This window comes from Lontra canadensis, unplaced genomic scaffold (genome assembly GCF_010015895.1).
Source record: "Lontra canadensis isolate GAN:19392208 unplaced genomic scaffold, GSC_riverotter_1.0 scaffold5, whole genome shotgun sequence".
Classification (NCBI taxonomy): Eukaryota; Metazoa; Chordata; class Mammalia; order Carnivora; family Mustelidae; genus Lontra; species Lontra canadensis.
This window is the reverse complement of record NW_022630999.1, coordinates 41,249,004-41,274,659: the sequence shown is the minus strand read 5'-3', so window position 1 is coordinate 41,274,659 and position 25,656 is coordinate 41,249,004. Positions and strand designations below refer to the sequence as shown.

Genomic DNA, 25,656 nt, shown 5'->3' with positions numbered 1-25,656 from the left:
CCACGTACTCATACACACACACACACTCACATAGTGCCACCCACTCTCTTTCTACCTTTTATGTACACTGCTATATTGCTTTGAACATAGTACCTAACCTAAGGACCTGTTTCCTCATATATCCATTGAGTACAATAATTGCATCTGCCTCACTCTAAGGAGTGAACAAATTGTAATTCACAAAGCAGTTAGATAAACACCTGATGTGTGTTAAGTACTTTATAATGATTTGTTAATATTTTATCATTATAAAGAATAACTCTTTTCCTTTTAAAAATGATTTTGTTATTTTTCATTTATGATTACATGGTACAGATAATTGTTTTATTAGAAAGCTGGGGTTTTTAACCTCATTATGGTATAAGAGGCATGCATTGCCTAAGTGCATTGAACATTTTTTAAGTAGAATAGAAAGAAAAAAATGTTTTAGATAAAGAATATGAAATAAGAGATGAAAACATGGAAAACAGAAAAAATCAAATCAGAGGAAAACAGAACTAAATAATTACTATAAGAAAAAATACTTCAAATAAAGTGTGATCAGGTGTTTTCCAGGCTCTCTTGGTCCTTTTTTTGTAATGAATGGAAATCTAAGCTACATTGCCGTAGGCATAATTGCCATTGTTGACTTTGATCTAGCATGATTGTATGGAAATATTCATTTTTAATATATTGCCGTGTTTGAAGGAAGATCTTGAAATGTTATTGAGCTGAGCCCTTCAGACACACTGAACTCCACCACAAAATATATGATATGTTGCTGCTCAACAACAATCCATGGTTGATATACAGTCATTGGCAAAACTATGGCAACTGACAAAGATCGTTAGTGCAGCAACCATTTTTGCCTTATACCTTGGCAGTTAAATGGGAAGATTTAGGACTCTGGTGGATGCCAGCCCTAAATTCATTTTTGTAACAGATTCTTGAGTCTGGGTTTATTGAAGCATGAACCTAAGATTTTATCCTGGCAACAAAAGATATGTGGAAAATAAAATAGTCATAAATATGACTAAAACATTTATTAAATTGCTAGTAGGAAAGTAAGGACTTTAGCTTAATATATGTCCTCTTTACAATTTCAATAAAATGTCATCTTTATAACTTTTCTTTTTATATGTGGAGTCAATTTAAGTCTACTCCCTGTTTACGTGAATTGTATGAGAGGTTATATGAATTTCTTGTTTCATGATAAATATGAATGTGGTCTAACTTGAAGCATTTGTGTCCCACATGTAAAATACTTAGTTTGTATGTCACAAGGAGGTTCAGTTTAGAACTTCTATGTGTTTTGTGAGAAATTACTGTGCATTTTAACTCTGTCATCATTGGAATTTCTTGCACAAGCATGTTAACTGTGTGTCACAATTTGTAAATTACATAAGCTATTCTTTTAAATTAAATAAAGTGAAACATTCATTCATTTAACAAATATTTACTAAGAAGATATCTGCTGGTCACTGTGTTAGTACCAGAGAAACCACTATAACCAAGACACTTGAAATCCGTTTTGTATGCTGCTCACAGTCTATTTGAGGAAATTTAAAACAAACAATGCATTTAAAAATGCATATTGTGATAACTGCTCTGAAGGAAATGATGAGGTTTCACAGATAATGGACTAAAGGGATTTCAAATTATTGTCTAAGAAATTCCTCTCCCAAGAGATGCCATTTACTCTCAGACCTTATATTAGTCAAGATGGTGTAGGTTATGCTGCTGTAACAGCCAACCATAAAAATCTCTGTGCTTTGTCTATGTACTTGAACAGAGGTTACTTTTCACTTTACATAATCAAGTATCCAGTGTGAGTTGTCTGGTGGAGTTTTGTTTGTCATAGTTACTTAGAGATTCAAAGTGAAGGAGACTCTGTCTCAACACATGCCTCCCTGGTCACCAAAGCAAAGAAGGACGTTATAGTTACTTGCTCACTGGCCTTGAAAGGCTTTTGCCTGGAAATGTCATCTGTTCTCCTATGATTGGCCACAAAAAGTTACAGGACATGGCTATATGTAATTTTAAAGAAGGCAGTCATGTATTACAGTTTTCCATGTGCCTGAAAATAAAAGGACAAATGGCTATTGATGAAGAGCACTAATGACTTCCACAGGCTTGAAGGTTGAGAAGGAACCAGCTGTTTTCGGAGTTGGAGGAATAAAGTTCTTGGTAAAGGAGACTGCATAGGAAAATACCCTGAGATAAGAGAGAGGTGAGTTTGCTTTGCAGACATGAGAGAACAATGGAACTGGGGTGTTGTGAATAATTTTTTTATACAATTAAATATTGGCTAATGAAGTCATTGTTTTGAATTATTATCTGTCTTCCATTAAAATTATTAATGTGTTAATTGTGACCAATATTTTGGAAATATTTCCTAATTATAATTTAATTTTTTAATTCATTGTCAGTGGGGTTATCTTTAGATGGTCAAAGTTCTTCAGGTCGTACTCTATTGAGGTAGCTCTGTGGTTGTCTGGAGTAAGGCATGATATACGAATTTTTGTTTGGAGGACTTTGCTGTAATGTTAGGACTTCTGCATTCAAAAAACAACTGTATTTTATTTCTTCTGTGATTTGACTTGTTGCTGACAGCTCTTGGAAGAGAAAAGTCTAAGGATTACAGTCATAGGGTAGAAGAGTATAGGGCGGATATACACCACATTTTAACCCCCAAGTTATTTTTATATGGGGGCATTAGTGAGAGAGGTCTGATCTCTTGCAGTTAAATAAACTCTGCATAATGACTCTAAATAAATTCCATACTTAAATGTTAGGTTTGATTTAGCCCTAGAAAATAGGATGGAATTCCCCTGATCTCTCAGCTGTTTAAGAATGCTCTGTTCTTAATTTAAGTGATCTTTTTAAGTATAATACTTGGGATAATTTTAAAAGTCTGGAATATAACAATAGACATTTCAAGAAATCTTTCATGTGCCTACTACCAAATGAAAAGTAGGTTTTAAAAATTTGCTTCAGATAACTTCTTGTTCTTTCTCCCTGTCTTTTTAAAAGAAACAGAACTTTACAGATAAAATTTAAACTCCGCATGTTCTTTTCATCCCTCCTTCCCATTCCTTTTTCAAAAGTAACCACTGCCATGAACTTGTAGTACATTTAGTCTGTGTTCCTTAAGTACTTAATACTTTCAGTGTTTTTGTAGATAATATATGCCATTTATGTTTTTAATGAATATAAATGGTTTATATTTTTAATGAACATAAATATTCTATTTTTAATGAAAATAAATATTGCCAATCTCCCTGTATTCTCCAACCTTTCATTCAGCAGTGTTTTTTGTTGTTACATATGGAAGTAGTTACTCATTTTAACTGCTGTGAAATTTACATTGCATAAATATGAAGCAATTTACTTTCCCATTCTTTTATTGATAGACTTTGAGATTCTTTTTCATTTGTCCCACTGAAAAAGTGCTGTGAAGAACTTCCTCTATAATGTCTTCTTGTGCATATGCACAAGAGTTTCTCTTGAATGAACAGGATTTTACATATGCATCTTCACCTTACCAAGTATTTTTAGATTTGCTTTCCAAAACAATGACTTGACCACGAACATAGTCCTCTCTTAACCAGTACTGTCTTACACAATATTATCCAGAACTCCGTGTTGTCAGGATGAGAAGTGGGCTTGCATGGACAGCCGCTTAGCTCAGTTATTTTGGGATATTACCTGAGCTTTTTGTGCTTACTTTCCTTTTGTAAAATGAGGGTAACAGTAGTCATGCCTGATAAAGTTTTCCTGATGACTGAATGACATAAAATACGTAAAGTGCTTAGAACAGTGCTTGCCATATATTTTTTGGCTTGTCTGATGTGTGTCCAATGATATTTCATTGTTTTAATTTTGTTTCTCTGAGGTAACAAAAAATTAGGTTTTGTTTTTGTTTTTTTTTTTTGTTTTTTTTCATAAAAAATGTGAACCATTTTAACTCACTCTGTGAACTGTTTTTTAATATATTTTTTATTTTTCTACAGGTGTCTTGTCTTGTTCATTTGTATTCATTTACATATTCAGGATATTCTTTATGGCGTATGAATGTATATACCTATGTGTATATATTTAAATGTCATAAACAAAAAATTAATGTACATGTATATATACACACATATGTATTTACATATATATGTATATGCATATACATAGATATATTTTTTTTTCTGTCATGTAGCTTTCCCTTAGACTGTTTGCCTTTGAAGTTTGGGTTATGGACATTTTTCTTATACAGAAGATTTTAGTTTTAATTCCTTTTTAGTACTCTTTCCCTTATGATTTCTGCTTAAAAAGTGAGTATCTAATTTTTTAGGTATGTTAAAATATTTAATATTCTTTGCTTAATGCCTAAGTAGCAATAACTTAAAAGAACCTATAATAACAGAGAGAGAACATAAATAAGAATGAATACATTCAAGTATGATTGATGTAACAATATATTAAAAAATAGCTGTAATTCTATGAAAATCTGAAAAACATAGAATGAACTTCTACGTTAAACAAAAAGAAAAAGTTACTTTTTTCTCCCCCTTTATGCATTGGCCATTCTGTATGAGGTTCAGTTTCTGGGGATATGTTAGACAGCCCAGTCGCTCACAGGCTTCTCTTGCATATGTGGTGGAAAATGTTAACTCATAGCAGTCAAGTCAGACATGATAGCAGAATTGAAATCCTGTTAAGTAGCCTCTACTGGCAACCAGATTCGTCTCCTCAATGAGGAGGATTATGTTATTGATGAGAATTACTATATACTTTCAAATTTTTCCCACCTATTATCACTTAAAGTAAAATGTTTTGAGAATCATCGATTTGTACCAAATATTTAAATTTCCTGATGTTTTCCCCCCAGGAAACTCATTTTTCAATGTTTGGAATATTTTCATGAATTAAGATCAACGTATTTTATGTGTCCCATGAATTTACTCGTCTTCAGTTGTTCATTAAAGTTTTAATACAGAATTAATGAAAATTCAGGGGTGCCTGGGTAGCTCAGTCGATTAAGCATCTGACTCTGGCTCAGGTAGTGATCCCAGGGCCCAGGAATCAAGCCCCACATCGGGGGAAACCTGTTTCTCGCTCTGCCTCTGCTTGTGCTCTCTCTCTATCTCTCTGTCAAATGAATAAACAAAATCTTAAAAAAAAAATGTGAAAATTCAGAACTTGGGATGAGCGGACTTGAAGTTTTCCTGCAGCTGCTCTCCCAAATGGAACAGATTGCTTTGGGACTGTCAACTTCGTTCCATTTAGAGAGTCAGCCATTCCCGGAAGTTATCTTTTCTCTTTTCTTTTCTTTTCTTTTCTTTTCTTTTCTTTTCTTTCCTTCCTTCCTTCCTTCCTTCCTTCCTTCTTTCTTTCTTTCTTTTTCTTTTCCTGAGATTTTATTTATTTATTTGAGAGAGAGCAAGAGAGCAGGAGCTGGGGGAGGAGAAGGGGAAGAAGGAGAAACAGACTACCTGCTGAGCAGGGAGCCCCGTGGGGGACTCAGGACTGGATCCAGTAACTTAGAATCATGATCTGAGCCAATGGTAGACACTTAACTGACTGAGCCACCCAGGTGCCCTCATTCAGGCCATTTTTTAAAAGCCTGAATCTCATTTTTACTTAGTATTCATTTTCTCCGTAACTTGCTGGATGTCACCTTTTAAAAAGTGCTTTTTAGGGGCGCCTGGGTGGCTCAGTGGTTAAAGCCTCTGCCTTCGGTTCAGGTCATGATTCCAGGGTCCTCGGATCGAGCCCCACATCGGGCTCTCTGCTCAGCGGGGAGCCTGCTTCCTCCTCTCTCTCTGCCTACTTGTGATTTCCGTCTGTCAAATAAATAAAAAATCTTAAGAAAAAAAAAAACGCTTTTTATTTATAAATGTCAGACCTAAATCCAGTGCAGTCCATCTAGCTTCTTGTTCATATCTTTTAGAAACCTCACAACTGGTCTTAGAACTTGGCAAGTTAGTATGAAGTAGGCAAGGGCAGGTTTTCACATTATTAATGGTTACAGGGGATCTTTACTAAAACAAGCATGAGGACTTTTGTAATGCTTAAGCCTCATTTAAAAATCTTAATTTGTATTTGCAACTGACCTGGGAAAGATGAAAAATTGGGGCTCCAGTGCAAAATATTCTTTTAAAGATTGATTGATTGATTGATTGATTGATTTGAGAGAGAAAGACAACACAGTGAGGAGGGGCAAAGAGGCAGAGTCTCAAGCAGACCACACACTGAGCAAGGAGCCTGACGCGATGGGCTCCATCTCACAACCTTGAGATCCCAACCTGAGACAAAACCAAGAATAAGATGCTTAATCAACTGTGCCATCCAGGCACCCCCAGGATATTTTAATATATTTTAATATTCTAAAATTATAATCAAAACTTAGACACAGGGGCAAAGAATAATAGCTACTTATGAATTTCACTCCCTGCCTACAAGAGCATAAATGGAAAAGTTACATTAGAGCCCTTACATTTTAGCTAACATTTTAAATCTCCATTCACATTTTCACTGTGAATAGGATGCTGCCTGTTACCAGCTGGGGTCTTGGTTGCAGAAACATACCAACCAAACCAAAATCTGACTCACTGAATTAAAAATAGTAACAAAAGAGATGTAATAGAAGGGCATTGGGTAGACCGAGAATCGATAGGTTGTATAGAGAAGCAAATCTGGAGAATAGGTAGGAGCCAGCAGAAGCTGCCAGCACAGAATTCAGCCAAGGTATTGGCTTGTTAGTTCCTAGTTAATCCTTAGTTTCCTCTACTGAGAAAAATTCTAAGTGTGTGTCCACATCACTTCCTCCCCGCAAAACTCACACAATGCAGATTTCTCCTAAATGGGAAATAGAGTTTGGAGGCAAGACAGGCCAAATATATTAACATTTTTGTCCACATGGCTCAAAACATATTTTAACTATGATTTCCATGGACTCTATAAATCCATTCTTTTGGGAGTGCAGGTGTAGAATGAAACAATATTGAACACAAGGACAGCAGTCCTGTGGATTTCAACTGCTCAAACTCATAAGTAATTAAAATAGAACCTTTTGGCTTTATTTTGGTCAGTTGAGTTGACCTCAAAATGTGTGATTAATTAAGGAAATGCTGTGGAATGTCTTTTTTCCTGTCTATAAATTAAGGTAGGCATTCTTTAGTTACCCAGCAACTGGAATAATTTTATTTACTGAGTAGAAATAAGGTAGGCAAAGGTTTATACACCAAAAAAGACAATGGGAAATGTTTGATAAGTTTCTGTAGAAACTCGAGTTTTTTTTTCCAGGAGAAAATGTCAAGTTTGATTTCCTTTACTAATAAGGGACAAAAGATACAAATAGATAATATAAAATAATAAGAAAAATAATATTGTAAATTTTGAAGGCAATCAGAGACACATATTTGACCTTACCAACATCTGGTTGGAAATTTTGAAATTTACTTGAGCATCAGGATATTTTTCTATATCTGGAATGTTAGCAAAGTTTGGAAACATGTGGACACTTAACTGGGGTTTCCTTTGATGTTCATCATTAGGCAGTCAGAGCCTCTTCCTTAAGCTCAGATACTGACAGTCTCGAGGCATTCTGTGCTATCATTCCTCCCCACCAAGGGCCTGCTCTCTGTGGTGTAAGGCGTCGTCTCCTGGCTAGGAGATAGAGGCTGTGGGTACAAATAGATAATCTGAAAATCAGATAATGTCCTGGCTAATCACAAATGGATGACAGTGCTTTTGTTGCCAGAGAAGTATGGCTGGAATAGAGGCTAAGAGTCGTGAATCAAAAGGGGTGCTCTGTTTTACACACCACGTAAATGGATAAATGTTGTGCTTTTATATTTGACCATTGTACTTCCTGGCGAGGTAGAAAGGGAGATTTTTTTTTTTTTCATCGAGTAAAAATGATGTGGGTCTGGTATTTCTCTTTGCAAAATAATTTATTTCTGGCTGCACAGTATTAATTTTCAGGCTGTGAAACCTGGCTTTGATTCCAAACAGAACTTTGAGAAAGAGGGAGCTTGAATAATAGAGAAAATAACTCTGTAAGGAAGTGTATTATTTCTTGGAAGGATCCTGGTATCCATTTAAGTGGTTTCTTCCAGCTTTCGCATCCAAGAAAATTGTATCCATATATAATTATGAGGAACAAAGCCACAGTGAGGTTTATTGCAGGTTTTTCTGCTTTGCTCATCTTTCACCTCACTGTGGCACTATAATGGCCACAATGAAATCAAGCTTAGGAAAGTGTGTTGTAAACTCAAAAGTGCTCAATAATCTTTATTAATATCCACAACAACTCCAAGCAGAAGAACAGCTACCAGGTGCTGAGTGTTTAGTGAAAGCCAGGCACTATGCTAAGCTCGTAAAGTTTTTACCCATGACATGTTCACATCCGCATCATTAGCTACAGGTAAAGTTCTCTTATTTTACTCATTTTACAAATAAGGAAGCGGAGTTAGAAGAACTTAGTCAAGAAGCTAGGCAAGTAGTTTGGGAAGCTGGGTTCTGGTTGTGAATGTAGAACTGCCTGCCTGCAATCCTGTGCTCTAGTCACTATGCTAAGTGCTTCTCTACGTATAGAAAACTAGAACCACAAAATAGGGTAGATTACCTCTGGAGGTTTTCAGGCAGAGGATAAACTACCTTGAAAAGGTCCAGATGATGTGGAGTGAACTTAGACACCTCATCTCAGTATTGTCAGTAGCTTTAAAAATAAATCTTAGTAAGCAAATTGTGTGAATCTTTATCAGATCTTTTAATTTCCTGGTTTGGACTCTTGGGCAAGTTATCTTAGTTTCTTCATCTAAATGGGCATAGTGATAGTACTTATGTTGTGATTTTGTTTTGATGATCAGAAAAGTAAAGCTTGGGCTGCCTGGGTGACTCAGTCATTAAGCGTCTGCCTTTGGCAAGGGTCATTATCCCAGGGTTCTGGGATCAAGCCCCACTTCAGGCTCCCTGCTCAGTGGAAAGCCTGCTTCTCCCTCTCCCACTCCCCCTGCTTGTGTTCCCTTTCTCAATGTCTCTCTCTTTCTCTGTCAAATAAATAAATAAAATCTTTTTTCATAAAGGTAAAAATCTAATATATTCATAGTAGTAATATAATTATACTCTCTCTCTCTCTCTCTCTCTCTCTCTCTCTGTCTCTTTCTCTATATACATGTCACTGTTGCCTCTGTTTTGCATTACTGGCAAATCCTACACAGGAATATGGGACCATGTGCTTCATTTTCTGTCACCATTTATGGGTCATCAGATTTTAGGTCCTAGTAGAATAGATGTGCTCTTTATGTATAGAAGAATAACAGAAGAACTCTGAACTTTGATCATTTAAGTATTCTGAATGCCATTAGTCATCCAGAAAATAGTTTGGCAACTGCTAAGAAAGTTTGAGTGCTACAGTCTCGTCACAAATTTCTAAAGTTCTCTGTGATATTTATGGTGGTAGTGATGTCACCTGGAGGAAAGCCAGTTACACAAAAGATACCATTTTATTAAATCTATTTCAGGCAGCCATGTTTGAGGATACGACAAGGGACTCATCTGCTGATAAAGTTAGATAAGTGTTTGCCAAAGTGTGTTTCATCCCACACTAGTTTTGAGGAATGCTGTTGTATAAAAATACAAGCAAATAAATTTTGAATACTGCCTACTATAGTATCCTCTTGGCAGTTTATAATGCACATAAGTACATTAAAGGCTCCTGAAAGTCCTATATTTTCACACACACAGACACACATACACACATAGATGTGATGCACACACACACATTCTGTCTTTGTTCAACTCTAATATAATTGACCGCAGAATTCCTCTTTGACATAATACTTTAACTATTCCCTGAAACTAGTGTCTCAATTGATCTCATTTTGGGAAATACTGAGTTAGACTAGACTTCTGGATCTCAGCTCAGCAATTTTGTCATGAAAAGTCCTCGACATCCCAGATGCCATCAGTTGTAAGCTGCTAATTACCATTTTGTGTTGGAGTATTGCTAGAGAATAAGTGAGGAGGCCTAAACTATTATATCAGATGGGTTTTTGGCTTGGGGCCAGTTGCAGTAACATTCTGAACTTTCTTCTTTTAATCACATGATCAGATCAAGTTGTCCCAAAATGTTTCCATGTCTAAAAGTTGTTATGGGAAACCGATAAATTTAAATAATACTTTACAGTGCTCAGAATACATTTATATGCATCATCTCTTATGACACTGATACCTTTTGGGAAGTGAGCAGTAAAGCCCAGCACCTACCTACACTGCAGATTATTTGGAAGTTTACTAAACAGTAAAGGTTTCATGTTCTGTAGATACTATCTCTGGCTTCGTGGACACTTAGCATTGTCTGTATCCCACCCCAACACTGCAACCTCTCCCAGTGTTAAGTGATACTTGTTTCGAGTGCCCCCCCCTACTTAAAGAACAGAAGCTAAGCTGCTGTGATTTGAAACAGATTAGGCTGTGATGCCATGGAGTGTCTGATGAAACAGAATTCCCATAGGTGAAAAGTATTTGCACACTAAAATAGTAGAAAGTGTAAATCCAGGCAGACACGCAAGCCATCTGAAGCATGGTAGCTTGCTTTGGAGGCATATAAAAGTGCCATTGAAGCGTTCAATAAGTTTAGCTTCATTTCTTAGCTGAGTAAAAGGGTTATGACCTTAAAAAGAAGAACAAATGTGTGCAGAAATGGGCATTTAATGCAGAGCAAGAACCAATGATCAAACACAGAAACTGCTCCCATACATACACTATTGTCAATACTACTGGGAGGTAGCAGAGTATGGCGGTTAAGGCCATGGTTTTTGGTGTCAGATATGTTTGTCATTTAAATTCTGGCTTTGGGCAATTTTACTTAACTTGTCTATGCCTACTATCATCATCATCTTTAAAGGAAAGCTACTAATGCCAACCAAATGAAATTACTGTGCAGGTAATCTCGTACCTGATGGGGATTATGCACGGTGCAAACCTCTTATAAGGAACTCTTGTCTCAATACCAGGCACTTTCTCATTCCCCATTTCTGCATGGTGTTGGGAGACTGCCACTCAAGTGTGCATCGAGAGAACCTTCTGGGATGGTGGAAATGTTCTCTGTGCTGCCAGTACAGTAGCCACTAACCACATGTGGCTCTGAGGCACTTGCCATGTGGCTAGTGTGATTAGGAACTACATGTTTATTTTATTTTATTTAAATTTAAAACTTTAAATTTAGAAAGCCACATGTGGCTAGTGGCTACTGTTTTGGATAGCACAGCTATAGATTACAACAAACCACATTGGTGTGAAATTTTTTACTGCTAAAATTTCTCTCTCTGAGATACTGAATTTCATGTCGCAGATTGGACATTTGCTGGTTTTGATCCCTTCAATAAAAGAACACACGCTGTTCTTTTTTAGTGAATGTAACCAACCACATTACCTAAAATCCATCTGTGCAAGGAGCTGTGGCATATTTTAGAGTTTCACACTGTGGAAGAGAAAATACTCAGTAGAAACCCCAGGAAATCTATTAAATGTCACTGAAACAACATGGATTCAATATTTGATCACTTTAATAAATGTTCCATGAAAAGTAGAATTTTACATTCTGTGTTTATGTGGTATACAATTATAAATCTTTCCATTAAGGCAAGCTTTTTTATTGTGCTCCTCTTATTTATTTTATGTCTACCTGCTCTGTCAAGTTTGGAAGGATCTCCTTTATACCTTTAAGCTCTCCTCTTATTTCTAGAAGTATTAGCTCTTGGTATTTCACTTTAAGTTTTTAGTATGTAAGCCCATCCTCTTAATGGATTGTTGTTTTTAACCTTACTAATATTCTTTTTTGACTCAGTTAATGGCTTTTGTTGAATTCCACTCTGTTTGATATTGATTATTGATACTTCTACTTCATTCCATTTGCAATTTTCCTGATTTTTCTTTGTTCCACTTGACACGTTCTCATTTCATTTTGTTGGTTTTCTTATACGCAGAATAGAACCAAATTTTGTTTTTTTAGTCAGATCTACAAATTATTTGATTAGAAACTAAGCATAGTTACATTTATTGTGGTTTCAGTATCTATAGTTTACTCACACCATTTTATGTATATGTCATTATGTGGGTTTCCTCTTTAAATCTGTTACTTTTAGTTCTAATCAGTTATTTTTGATGCCACTACTTCCATTACCTTCTTCCTTAATTGATTTAAGAAATGCTGTGTTTTTCATCAAACTAGTGATAACCCTCGTATCTTTCACCATTGTATTGAGGCCTCTATTGTTCTCTTACAATTTTTGTACAGTAACAAAATTAAAGAATATCTGTTCCTCTTACCCTAAAACATTTTACATGTTTACATCTCCCAGTCCCGAGCAAAGTTCTTAGGAATAATCCATTTCCAAGTCCTCATTATAACAAATACCCCCTATACCCTCCCAGTTCTTGACATTATCTCAGGCTGTTATTAAATTCTATCTTATCATATGACTTTTATTTGAAGAGTCCTTTCTCAAAAATTACTAATTATTCACCTGTAGATGTTGTTTCACTGTATTTTAACTCCCCATACCACATAGGATAAAACTAATGCCAAGCTATTTCGTCTTCTTTATAGGTAACCTGTCCTTTTCCTTTTTTTCTTTTTCTTTTTTTCTCTCTCTGGAAATGGAGAGGTAGGTTTTCCTCTTAATCTAAGGTTGAGAAATTCAGAGATTTCATGAGGCTCTTCTTTGGAGTCTGTCTTTTTTCTTTCTTTTTTTCCCCCCTCCATTATTTCTGTCTGTGACACCGTGAGCCATTTTAACCTGGAGGTGAAAACTACTTTTTATCTAAGCTTAGGAATTTTTTTTCTATGGTTTTTTTATTCTCTATTTGGTTTTTTTTTTTTTTTTTTTTAAATTTTGGAATTCACAGTATTCACATTCTGGTTTTAGTCTCTGTCCTTCAGGTTTAATCTTTTATTTATAGTATTATTTTTTAAGAAATTTTACTCTGTTGTAAGCTACTTCTTCCATCTGATCTTCTAAACAACTAATTTAGCTTGAAGCAATGAATATTTGTTTTTCTATTCTTCTGTTGAGTCTGAATATTGAAAAGGTTTACTTTCCTGAACCAAAGACTTTAGTCCTTTTATTTCTGTTGATATATCCATGAAACAAGTTCCCCCAGTACCCATACCAGTCAGGCTTCATGGGATTCTCAGCAATTACAGACTTGCTGGTTGTTTAAGATATGCTCATTTTTATTTTACTGAGCTAGTACAATAGTACTGTGACCTTTTCTGTGAAATGTTGCAATTATATACCTTTGCTCTTGAGCCTCTCCTGGTGCTTATGTATGAGCCTCCAACCAGAGAGCCAGGAATGACCTGCTTCTTGAGTGTAGACCACTACCCATGCAGGACCATCAGTGCCATCAAGATCTGTTGACCACCTGCTCTTCTTTATGCAGCAAGTTACAAAGATAAGGCCTCGCTGTTTGCAAGTCAGATGGACCTATTGACAAATGCTACCATGTCCCCTTAAAAGTCCGTATGATCAATGGTCTTCCTTGCACTTTAGCATTTCTCTAAAACTCCCAAATAATTAAAACCCCAGTAACAAATCACATGGCATTCACTCTTTCCTTGGGAGAAATCCCAGCCTTTCTAGTTAGATGTTATGCTAAAAGTTGTCAGGACAGAATCACAAAACAGGTAGTGTGTCTTATTTCCTGGGATGAGTGTGATTTATTAGGTTTGATTGACTCAGTAATGTGTGCATGGCTGCTTAAATTGCTAAGGAGGAATTGATGTAAGCACAAATTTCAATGAGAAAGCAGCACATTGAATCCATATTACTCTACAAAGGCTGTCAGCAAGTTGTGCCCAAGGTTTTATTCCTTGCCACTATAATTGAGTCTGGTGTCTTCCTTGTGTTTGAATCAGGAGATGAATTAGATCTGTTCCAGCACTGGTTTCCATTGCTTTTGTATCTGACTTTATTGATAATGCGTAAATGTTTTGTGAGCACATCCCACTTTCTCTTGAAATTATTCGCACCTAAAAAACAGTACCATATATTTTTCTTAGACATCTTAAAAATTGGTGCTTTGTTGATTTGACTTGCAAATGATCCATCTTGTGTTAATCATTTATGTCTTTGCCCCCCTTATTACTCATGACAAAATATTTTTGTCTCTTAGAAGAAACTTAAAGTTTCTTCTCTAAAAGTGACAGTTTCCTTCTGCTTAAATAATCATTTTAGTTTTTAATCTTCAGCTTTTTGTTGTTACATGTAAAGTGAGTTAATTGGTTGTGCTCTTGGGAGAGTCTGCTTTCAGTTTACAGGCCATGAATTTGAGGACCACAACTTTGATGACCTTCATCCTTATGAAACATGACATGAAAGATAGCAATTTTGTTTGCCTCATCGGCCAGCACCTAATTCTCTTTCCTGCCTCTTCATTCTTCCAAAGCTCTTTGATGTCAGTGGTAGTCTTATACTTTGAAAGACTAGAGAATGGTGAAAGGGGTCCTTCTTTACTGAGTCCATGTTTTCACTGAGATCTTAAATAATGATACTACCTTAGAAAAAAAAAATGCAGTACAACTGTGATAGTTAAAATAATCATTCAATTATCTGAAGAAGCAAAAGTCTTTACTGTTCTGTCAATGTACACAGAATCTCTCCCTAACTGAACATAGCTAGGAGATTCATCTTTGGGAGAAGCCAAAGCAAAGCAAGATTACGCTTGCAGAATTTGGGGGAGTTGGGAGATCATACCTGGAGGTAGCAGGAGGCACTTGGGGCATTTTGACAAGATTCATTAAAATGGTGTAAAGGGCTTTAGTCTGATATGAAAAGGCAAAGCTGCCGGAAGCCGAGGGTGTAATGATTTGTGTCTTGGGTTTAATGAGCATTGCGTGAATGGTGCAGGGCTGAGGAGGGAGGCGGGTCTTCAAGTTCAGTCTCTGTTTCACTTTTTTCTAGCTCTCTTTCATTCTCCATTTGGAACTTTATCTCTGACTTTTAATTTTTCCTTTGTAAACATTTTTACAAACATACTTTCTTAGCACTTAAGCATAAAGAGATAATTGATAGAATGGGTTTTATAATATGAAGTACCTGCCACAGAGTTAGTTTTCTTTTATTCATTGCCAAAAAACAAGGACAATGAATTCATAATTCAGCAACAGTGAGATACCACATTTCTCCCTGTGAGTGAGTAAAACTTAAACCAGTTGCCCGTACTCAGTTAGAGAAGGTGTGAGGATCAGTTCATCTTCAGAGAGCAGTTCTGAGAATGTTTGAGTATTTTTCGAACTGGACATTTGACCCAGCACTTCTAGTGCTAAGAATTTACCCTATAGAGAGTCCAAGTACGTAGTCAGTCAATGTGCTCAAGAATACCCTTGCAGCTTTGTGTGCACTCTAATCAGTATGACAATGTAAATTTCCATCACAAGGCAAGTGGTCACTGTTGCAAGAGGGTGTTTTTCAGTGCCCTCAGTGGTGACTGTGTGTATGAAAAAGACTCAAAGTTTGTTTTGGTCTTAAAAATTCAGGTTTGCTTTACTTAAATATAACTTTCAAAACCCTGATTATTCCCTGAGCTTTTTAAAAATACATTTTTAATTGCAGTGAAATACGGGTAACATGGAATTAACCACTGTAAATCATTTTTCAGAGTAAAGTTCAGTGGTATTAGTATCTTCACATTGTCATGGAACCATTACCACTGTCTATCCATTGAATTCATTTCATCTTGTGGAACTGAAACTCCATACCTATTAGTCATAAACTCCCTATTTTCCTTTCCCCCTACCCCTTGACAGCTACCATTCTACTTTTTGTTTCAATAAATTTGATTCCTTTAGATGCCTCATGTATGTGAAATCATAAAATATTTTTCCTTTTTTAACTGGCTAATTTCACTCAGAATAATGTACTCAGGGTTCATCTAAGTTGTAGAATTTCCTAGCTTTTTAGATCTGAGTGGTATTCTAGTGTATGTATTCTGTTTTTTTATTCATCTGTCGATGGACACTATGGTTGTATCAACTCTTGACTATTTGAATAATCCTTCATGAACCTTGGATATATAGATATTTCTTCAAGTCCCTGCTTTCAGTTCCTGCTTAAAAGTCCTCGGACTTTTAAATCCAATTTATAGATATCTCTACTCTGTTAATTGAGAAGATTTTAGTAGTCACTTTAAAAGGCCTTTAAATAATATTTGGTTCCAATTTAATATTTAATGAAACACCTCCATATCTTTTAAACTGCCTTTTTATATTAAATGCATGTAATTTTTAAGTACTTCACTGGTGTGACTTAAAAACCTTTGCAGATACTCAAATAACTCTGCTGGAGCTAATTAAAAACTAAATATATAAATAAACTTTTAAATTTATAAGTTCACTTAAATGGTCCAGTTCTGTATATAAGCATAGTCACATTTTAAGTTGGAAAAAACCATCATTCTGTACTATATGTTGGCTACTAGAATTTAAACTAAAAAAATCACTCTAAATAGATCACTTAATTATTTATTTTAAATTGTGGTTACAAAACAGTCTGATAGAATGGGGCAAAAGCTGTTAAATATTACAGGTACATAATTTTTGTACAGATTCTTTAAAGTAACAATATTAATATAATGGCTTTGATTCCTTTAAACATATCTGTACTTCATTCTAAAATTTTCTGAGGTTGACATCGAGGAAGATAATTATTCTCTCAATTAAATTTGAGTTTATTTAATTATGAATATTTGGTCAGCATGAAGTCTGCATCTGCAGACATTCAGGGCAGATTGTATTGAAACTAAGGAAACTGTTGGAAACTAAGGAAACCATCCCATTAAGTTTTGGGGTTGCCTTCTCTGCGTGGTCCAGTTATATCTGTGATCAAAGATTTTTAGCTGGCAAACCAACTCAGTTCTCAATTAAAACCATGATAGGATGTGCTAAAAAAAATGTTATTTATAATTGCTTTTTCAAAAACTCCTTTACTGGGGGCATCTGGTAGCTCAGTTGGTTAAACGTCTGCCTTAGGTTCTGGTCATGATCTCAGGGTCCTGGGATCCAGCTCCCTGCTTGGCAGGGGAGCCTGCTTCTCCTTCTCCCTCTGCTGCTCTGCCTGCTTGTGTCTCTCTCTCCCTGTCAAATAAATAAATTAAATATTAAAAAAAAATCAAAAAACAAAAAACCTCCATCACTACAAGGAGATGGTCCCCTAGCCAGGATCGTTAGTCTGGTTATGTAGTCTATACTTCTTTGTGACCCTCACTTATATCCGCAGCTCCCACACAGTGTGATCACTTCGCTACATGTTGCAATTCTTTGGTTTCTGAGAATGGAAATGCCTTCTTGCCTAACTTCAAGTGCTGTGTGACTTGATAGGTATTTCCACATATTTTCCCGTACTTTCTAGAACCAGGCAAATCTTTGTATATTAACGTGGGATTGGATGAAATTCAGTGGATTCTGGGCATCTTAATGGCATTGCTGGACAAGCAATTATAGTAGAAAAGTCTCTAAGAGGGCCATCCACTGCACAGCTCCAGAGGATGACGTTGACATTACAGCATGTGTGGTTATCCTCCCTCAGTTATGCAGCGTGCTGTCTTCTCCCTTCTACTGTCAGTTAAACGACTGATCCTGCAGTCACACAGGCAGCTGATGTATTGCTGTCCCTGTGGCTCTTTTCCCTTGTCGTGTGAAGCCTCCTGGACACACTTAGTCCCCTGATCTTACTGCTTTCTCCCGCTTCTTACTTTATCAGTCCTCCTTTTTCTCACTTCCTGTTCATCCAGCATAGATTCCATAGTCTGTAATTTAAAATCTGTGTAACAATCCTCTGAACTCCCTTGCCATTCTGATTTTTTTTTTCCACATCTGACAGATAAACTCTAACCCTAATGAATCCAACCTCTGAGTGAGTCTCTCAGCTGCCTCGGGGTGCTGGGAAAAGTCCTCAGGCAGGCAGATAGGTCCCACTACTAGTCCATCCTGGTCCTTTGCCTTTGAGAAGCCCTGAATGTCACCTGGGGATCCACTGGGTTCTCATGTCAGTTCCCTCGCCTGGGCTCTGCAGTGCTATCTCAGCTGCAAATATCTGAGTCCACAGCTGACCCCCACTTCCTATTTCACAAAGAAAATAGGAGGTGTGGGAGAGGACACTGCTCGCTGTCCATCTACTCTATGCCCTTCTTTCTCAGGCTGCAAGAGAAGTGCTTTTCTTCTTTCTTTCTTCACATTCTGGTTTCACTCTCAGGCTGACTCCTCAGGAATCTTATACTAGAGATTATTACTATTTTTGGTACTTATAAGCCTTCCCTTTCAACTGGGTCATTCCCATTGGCTTTCATAAAAGTGTGTCTTCCATCAAACAAAAGCAAACATATAAAATTTTTAAAAATAAGCAAAAAAATAAATGACAAAAACAAGAAATTCCTCTCCTTCAGTCCCACATCCTCTACCAGACCTGTTTCTGTTATTACCTTCTGGAAACCTTCAGAGGTTATCAGTTTGTACAGCAATAATGATCAGTTTGGTTTTCTAGCACTGTTTAGCATCTTAAGAGGACTTGTGAACTTATATCAAAATTTCCAAACATATTCAATTGCATTTATTTAAAGTAGAATGGTAACATAGACTATAATAAAAAAGAAAATATTAGCAAGGATGTGAAGAAATTGGTACCCTCATTCATTGCGGATAGGAATTTAAATGGTGAAGCTACTTTGGAAATACTGTTTGGCAGTTTCTGAAGAGGTTAAACATGAATTCACTATACAACCCAGCAGATGGCCACTAATTGGTTAGCAAATGTGTTGTATCCATACAATGGAATGCTAGACAGCAGTAAAAGGGATTGAAATACTGACCCATACTATAGCATGAATGTTCCTCAAGAACAAGAAGCCAGGCAGAAAAGACCATATGTTGCGTTGTCCAGAAAAGCCAAATTGATAGTGACAGAATAGTGGTTGTCTGAGTCTAGAAGTGGGCACAAGGGATGTTGGGGGGTGATGCAAATGCTCTAAAATTACGTTGTGATAGATGCACAATTCAATAAATTTACATGTACATTTAAAACAGGTATATATATTTTATATTCATGATACCATAATGAAGTTGTTTGGAAAAAAAAACAGCAAGCAGCCAGTTCTTGATGAGTTTTCTGATTGCACCAGCTGTTTAACATGAATAAAAGTGGAACTGTAAATAACAAGTTAAGATGTTATATTGCATCACTATGTTTGTATCCTTTAGGTAAATCCCTTAGTAGTGCAATTGCTGGGTCAAAGGGTAGCTCTATTTTTAACTTTTTGAGGAACCTCCGTACTGTTTTCCAGAGTGGCTGCACCATTCCCACCAGCAGTGTGAGTTCCCCTTCTTCTGCGTCCTTGCCAACATCTGCTGTTTCTTGACTTGTTAATTTTAGTCATTCTGACTTAGCATTTGCAAGGACATGGATGGAACTGAGGGTATTATGCTAAGTGAAATAAATCAGTCAAGAAAAGACAATTATTATATGATTTCACTCATGTGGAATTTAAGAAACAAAACATATGGGGGGAAGGGAGGGAAAAATAAAACAAGACTAAATCAGAGAGGCAGACCAACCATAAGAGACTTAGTGCTAGGAAACAAACTGAGGGTTGCTGAAGGGGAGGTAGGTATGGAATGGGGTAGCTGGATGATGGACATTAAGGAGTGCATGTGATAAAATGAGCACTGGGTGTTATATGCAACTGATGAATCACTAAACTCTATCTCTGAAACTAATAAAAAAATATACTATATTGTACTTCAATATTAGAAAATCAAAATAAAACTATTTGTGTTTCACAGGCTAATTTTGAACATTTTTTGGTCATATAGTAGTGAGGAAAGTATCTGCTTCCAACATTCTGGCTCCAGCATACCCAAGTGATAAGCAGTTCTTTCCTTTTATGTTTTGCTAATACACTGTGAGGATGTCCTTGATTACAAATGGGTAGTGTGGTATACGATAATATTTTTACCCACACTGAAATCTTGATCACAAGAATGCATGGTCAGTAACGTGAAATTCTTTTCGGGCTCTTTGGCCACAATTAAAATGCTAGCCAAGTTTGGGACAGGATGTTTTAATCTGATCAAGATATTTACATCCCCTTTCACCCACTTGTTCATATTTTGCAAGATAGTAGTTCTTGAATAAGTAGGTAATGCTGTAATTTTGCATTTTAAACTAATCAGTTGCCTACCAGAAAGCCAAGGAGACTGATAAAAGAAAAGTGATTCAGCACAGTTTGTAAGGAGGCAAATACTGTGTAGACAAAAGAAATAAGAACTGGTGAACTCTTTTCCCAGGAAGGGAAGTCTGGGGTTGGCTTAGTTAGAGCCTTCAACGTGAAAGGTCACTTCAGAGGACAAACAGCTATTCTCGTCCAGATATTCTCCTTCTCCAAAGAGAGCAGACTGAGAGGACATGATTTTAAGAAGGTGGTGTAGTTAGCTGAAGGAACAAATTTCCTGACAAGGTGGTTTACTTAAGGATGGGATTATGAGGGAGGATTGGAGGCTTCTCTTTGGGCATCCTAAAAGTGTGCAGAATGTGAACATAGCTATGTATGCAAGAATTACAGAAAAATAAGTGTTTTATATTTTTTGTGAAAAACAGATTTTTTCCCACTTGTTCAGAACTTGACTTAATTTATTGTGAGCCTAATATTTATTTAAAACAGCAAAATAATAGTTGTGTGAAAGACAATAGATAGGTTTAAAAATTTTACAATCTGGCAATTTGTGTGTGGGAAGCATGCTTGTTTATAAGGTTGACATGATCTACATGTATACTGCAAAGATTGTCTTTTTCAAAAACGTGATTTGCAGCCAGCACATCTGTTATTCTTATGTAAGGGATTAAAATGAGCTATTTTTGTTGAAGTTCAGCTGCAAAGTGACAGAGTGTTAAACCAGCTTGCTAAAAATGTTACCTATTTTAGGGTGGTTTTTTTTTTTTCCCTGTATGTTAAACTTTGAAAATATTCTTTTGCTCTAAGAGAGAGAGCCTCATTCTTTGTTTTAAAAAAATAAAAGTTTCATGTGGTTTTAAATTTTGTTTTTGTTACATGATCGCATTTAGGTGATATCAAAGTTCTTCTAGCTTAACATTTTGAATGTTAAATCCTATCCAAGTTTGCTTTTTTCCCAGTACTTTTTTCATAAAAATCTTACCAACATTATTGACTCTACTTTCTTTGAATGTGAGATTGTTTTGTTCTTGGAAATCTGAAATGAACTTGTTCTGGCTTTCCTCTTCAAAAGGAATTATGTCATTTGCATGAGGGCTTATCAGGAAATCCTGACTATCATCTTACAGTCCCAAGAGTTAATGAACTGTATTCACACAGTCTCTGTGAAGGGGTTGGCGCAGGGGAGGAGGAGACACTTTTCACATATTTCTGTTGTAATTTTAAAACAAATGTGAGTTGTTTTATTAATCAGTCTTCATGAAACTGACCATTCTCTGATTTCCTGTGTCTGAAAACAGCAACAACAGCATTCAGTTAAAAACTGTTCGGTTAATTCTGTTCTGCTTAAAAGAGTAGACACTGATCATCTAAAAGGTTCACTGCAGTAAATTATAGGAGAAAGATGGGGCGCCTGGGTGGCTCAGTGGGTTAAGCCTCTGCCTTCGGCTCAGGTCATGATCTCGGGGTCCTGGGATCGAGCCCCGCATCGGGCTCTCTGCTCAGCAGGGAGCCTGCTTCCCCCTCTCTCTCTGCCTGCCTCTCTACTTGTGATCTCTCTCTGTCAAATAAATAAATAAAATCTTTAAAAAAAAAATTATAGGAGAAAGAGGGCCAGAGCCAGAATGCCTAACTTTCAAGTTGCCTGGAGTCTAGATCAGTACTTCTTAATCTTGAATGTGTGTATGAATCTCCTGAATATTGTGTTGAAGTGGAGTTCTAGTTCAGTTAGTCTAGGGTGGGGCCTGAGTCTGCCTGCCTAAACACCTCCCCAGTGAGGCATATATTGCTGGTCTGTGGATCACATTTGAGATGCAAAAGTCCCAATAGATCATCCTTAATATCCATAGAAGTCTGCCTATTTAGCATTTGCTGATGTGTTCATCAGTTGGACAATGGTAAAGTCTTTTATAGTACAGAGATTATATAATAATAACTTACCTAGAAAGAATCCATGAGAGTGGGCCTTATTGCCACAGTCTTCCTAGCTGAACTACACGCCAAACTAAACAGACTGACATGGACACAAAAATCAAATTGTTAGGACTTAATGTTTACAGATATACTAGACTGCTCAGATATATTTGTGATACGGAAGGGTATACCATTATTGGTTCTCTTCTGATTTTCCAATCTCGTGTCCATGCAGTCAGGAAAGAAAATCTTGGCTAGGTAAAGAGAGTCCTGCGAGCAGGTCCCAGCAGTGTTCAGGTGACAGATGTCAGTGAGAGGAGACTGCTGGATGTGCGTTGGGTGGGACTTGGTGTCAGAGAGGAGGACACACTTCTCTCCCCCACACTGTGTAGAATGGCAGGCCTAGCATGGCCAGATCTTCCAACTTGCAAGAAAAGCCAGAAGTAGAAATTTCATGTGAAATTTCCCAATTTAAAAATGTTGGCTACTAATTTAAATTCTTTCAGAACATGATTCAGGCCAAGAAAATACATCTGTGTCCCAGACACAGCCCTTGAGCTACCCATTTACAATGTCTGTAGTAAAGTGCGTTGAAGTCTCCTAATGCAGTCCTCATGATTGAAAAATTAGGAATTTTCAAAATGAAACTTTCCATCCTTTTGTCTTTACACACTTGAGTCAGAAGAAATCGCCTCTGTTTTATGTATTTGGAGCTACTGGTGTAAGATGGGTACATGGTCATAAAACCTGTCTTTCTGTCTTCTTTCACATTCCAGATTACAGGACAGGCCCTTGTTTCACTCAGGTCAACAACCAGATGTGCCAAGGGCAGCTGACAGGGATTGTCTGCACTAAGACTCTGTGCTGTGCCACCATTGGACGGGCCTGGGGCCACCCCTGTGAGATGTGTCCTGCCCAGCCTCAGCCCTGTCGACGGGGCTTTATCCCCAACATCCGCACTGGAGCTTGCCAAGGTGAGTTTGCCATCCACCTGTGTGCGCAGACTTACTATGCGTGGGTCTCCTTTCACTGCACTCAGGGGATCTGCCACTGATACCTCTTAACCGTTCAAACTCTTGCCATTGCCAAGAGGGGCCTCATTTTCGAGCCCGACTAGAGATGACCTGGATATTAGCTACTTTATGAATAATCATTTTTCAGGTCTTGACATAAATGGAGAAGAGAGGAGATACTATTGAAAACTGGGGAAATTTTTTAAAAATATGATTAAAATAGCTCTTATAATCAGAGGACAAACCACTCCCAGATCTTCATCCAGGAGGCACTACACTCTCCTTACCACAATCCCTCAAACTATACATGTGAGAATACTCAGGAAAATGTTTTTCTCTTTCTTGTATTCTTATTCAAGACACAGGCTCAGGAAACAGGGAGAAGAGAACTGCCCTGCATTGTTATTAATTGCATCTGTAGAGGCAAAGTGTAAACTCTGCCCTTGGGTGCAGTTATTGAAGAGTTTGTATCCAGTTGGTTACAGACTGGTCTCCAAGCAATCTTTGCAACCACGTCCTGATGTATATTTTATGTATCAGGTCTAGATTTGGGCCTGAGGATGTTACAGTAGAAGACACCAACCCAAGTAGTCCAAAAAAATGGTTGAATTTTTACTGGATTATCATTTTAATTAATTTTAGGCCACCACAATTATTGCCCTTTTTTGGCCACTTCTCTGATATCATATCGTGCTGTACATATCATGTATATTAAACCCATTTTTAGAGTTTGAAATAGGTCAGTCATGAGTTCTGATGATGGTCAGTCATGATCCTCATGGCAGTAGGATCACAGGAAAATGGAAATAGGTCATTCATGAAATAGGTCATTCATGAAATATTCTGAAATAGGTCAGTCATGATCCTCATGGCAGTAGGATCACAGGAAAATGGAAAATGACTTGTATTTTTTTTAAAGATTTTACTTATTTATTTGACAGAGAGAGATCACAAGTAGGCAGAGAGGCAGGCAGAGAGAGAGAGAGGGAAGCAGGCTCCCTGCTGAGCAGAGAGCCCAATGCAGGGCTCGATCCCAGGACCCTGAGATCATGACCTGAGCCGAAGGCAGAGTCTTAACCCACTGAGCCATGCAGGCACCCCAGAAAATGACTTGTATTATTCAGAGAAATGATACTCATATTTGAGAAATGAAGAGTTAGGTTAATTTGTTACCATGAAATCATATACAGAGCTAAATTCCTGAGGTCTTTCAAATTGATGTTAGTGACCAGTACGACAGGCACAGACGTCATCTAACCAACACCTATAAATGGCATATTGCAGAAAGCCAGTCCGTCATCCTAAAACCCAAATGAAAGTTCAAGTTTGGGAAGCCTACATGTAGCTTCAGTTCAATGAACAATGATCATTTAGGTGCTCTGCATAATTTGGTAAACATATCTCTGACAAGTGGCCTCTACAGATTTTGGTTAGTTTTGTAATTTTGTAAAAGTTAAAGTTAAAAACTGGTCTTTTTCAAAACTCTTCCAATAAGAACTATAAGGATACCCAGGGATGAACCTACATGTTAGCTGTGGACTTAGAATGGTTTTGTGTCTTCTCTCTTAGCTTATTATCTGTCACTGGTCAGACCTAATATGGAGACCATGTAAATGTCATTTTCAGTCTGCTGTTTTTGGGGTACCTGGGTAGCTCAGTTCATTAAGCATCTGCCTTCCACTCAGGTCATGCTCTGGGAGTCTGGGATTAAGCCCCACATTGGGCTCCTTGCTCTGTGGGGCCTCTGCTTCTCCCTTTCCTCTCACTGGGCAAATTCTTGTGCTCTCTCTCTCAAGTAAATAAGTAAAATCTTTAAAATAATAACAATCATCATCATCATCATCATCATCATCTGTTGTTTTCTATGGGTGATAAAATTCTCTATCTTTGATACAACTACCAGTCTGATTTTATAGAATTTCTGATAAAGTAATTTTTAAAAGAAGATATACTATGCACTATGTAGTATTCACCATACTTTATATATTTCCTAGATTAGATATAGAATAAATAAATAGTGAAATTTATGAAATTATATAGATTCCTATTAAAGAGAAAATACTGTATAGATCTAGAGGAATGCTGACTGGATTTACTAAGGTAGTACTCCTGTGTATTGTACAGCACGTATCCCTTCCCAATATACTTGCTCATTTGTTGTCTTTATTGCTTTTACTTCCCCTCCAGCAAAAGTGTAAGATTCATTAGGTCATAAATCTCTCTTATTCATTAACGTCTGTGAGGCATCTGGAAGACTGCCTAACATGTGGTAGATACTCAGTAACTATCTTTTGAATTAATAAATGGGATTAAGATTAACATACTTCTAAAAACCACCATTTCGTAAAAATATTGCAGTTGAGAAAAGCTATTACCTTCAGCCAGAACATTCCAGATTACTGACTCTCCTCATCTTCTACATCTGCACTTAGGCTTTTTATTCTTTACCTCTATATTTTGTCAGAGAGGCCTAGTTTTTCTGGATACACTTATTAAATGTAGAATCTGATTTCAAATTTCTCAAATACCC

General features: G+C 36.9%; 1 protein-coding gene across 1 annotated transcript in view; it reads left to right on the top strand.

The window, feature by feature from the left end:
- FBN2 (fibrillin 2) overlaps window positions 1-25,656 on the top strand; it is a 247,610-nt gene that overhangs the window by 46,012 nt on the left and 175,942 nt on the right. The window contains exon 6 of the mRNA XM_032851970.1: window positions 22,890-23,087. Within this exon, the coding sequence (XP_032707861.1) occupies window positions 22,890-23,087 (198 nt within the window). The remainder of the gene's footprint in view (window positions 1-22,889; window positions 23,088-25,656) is intronic.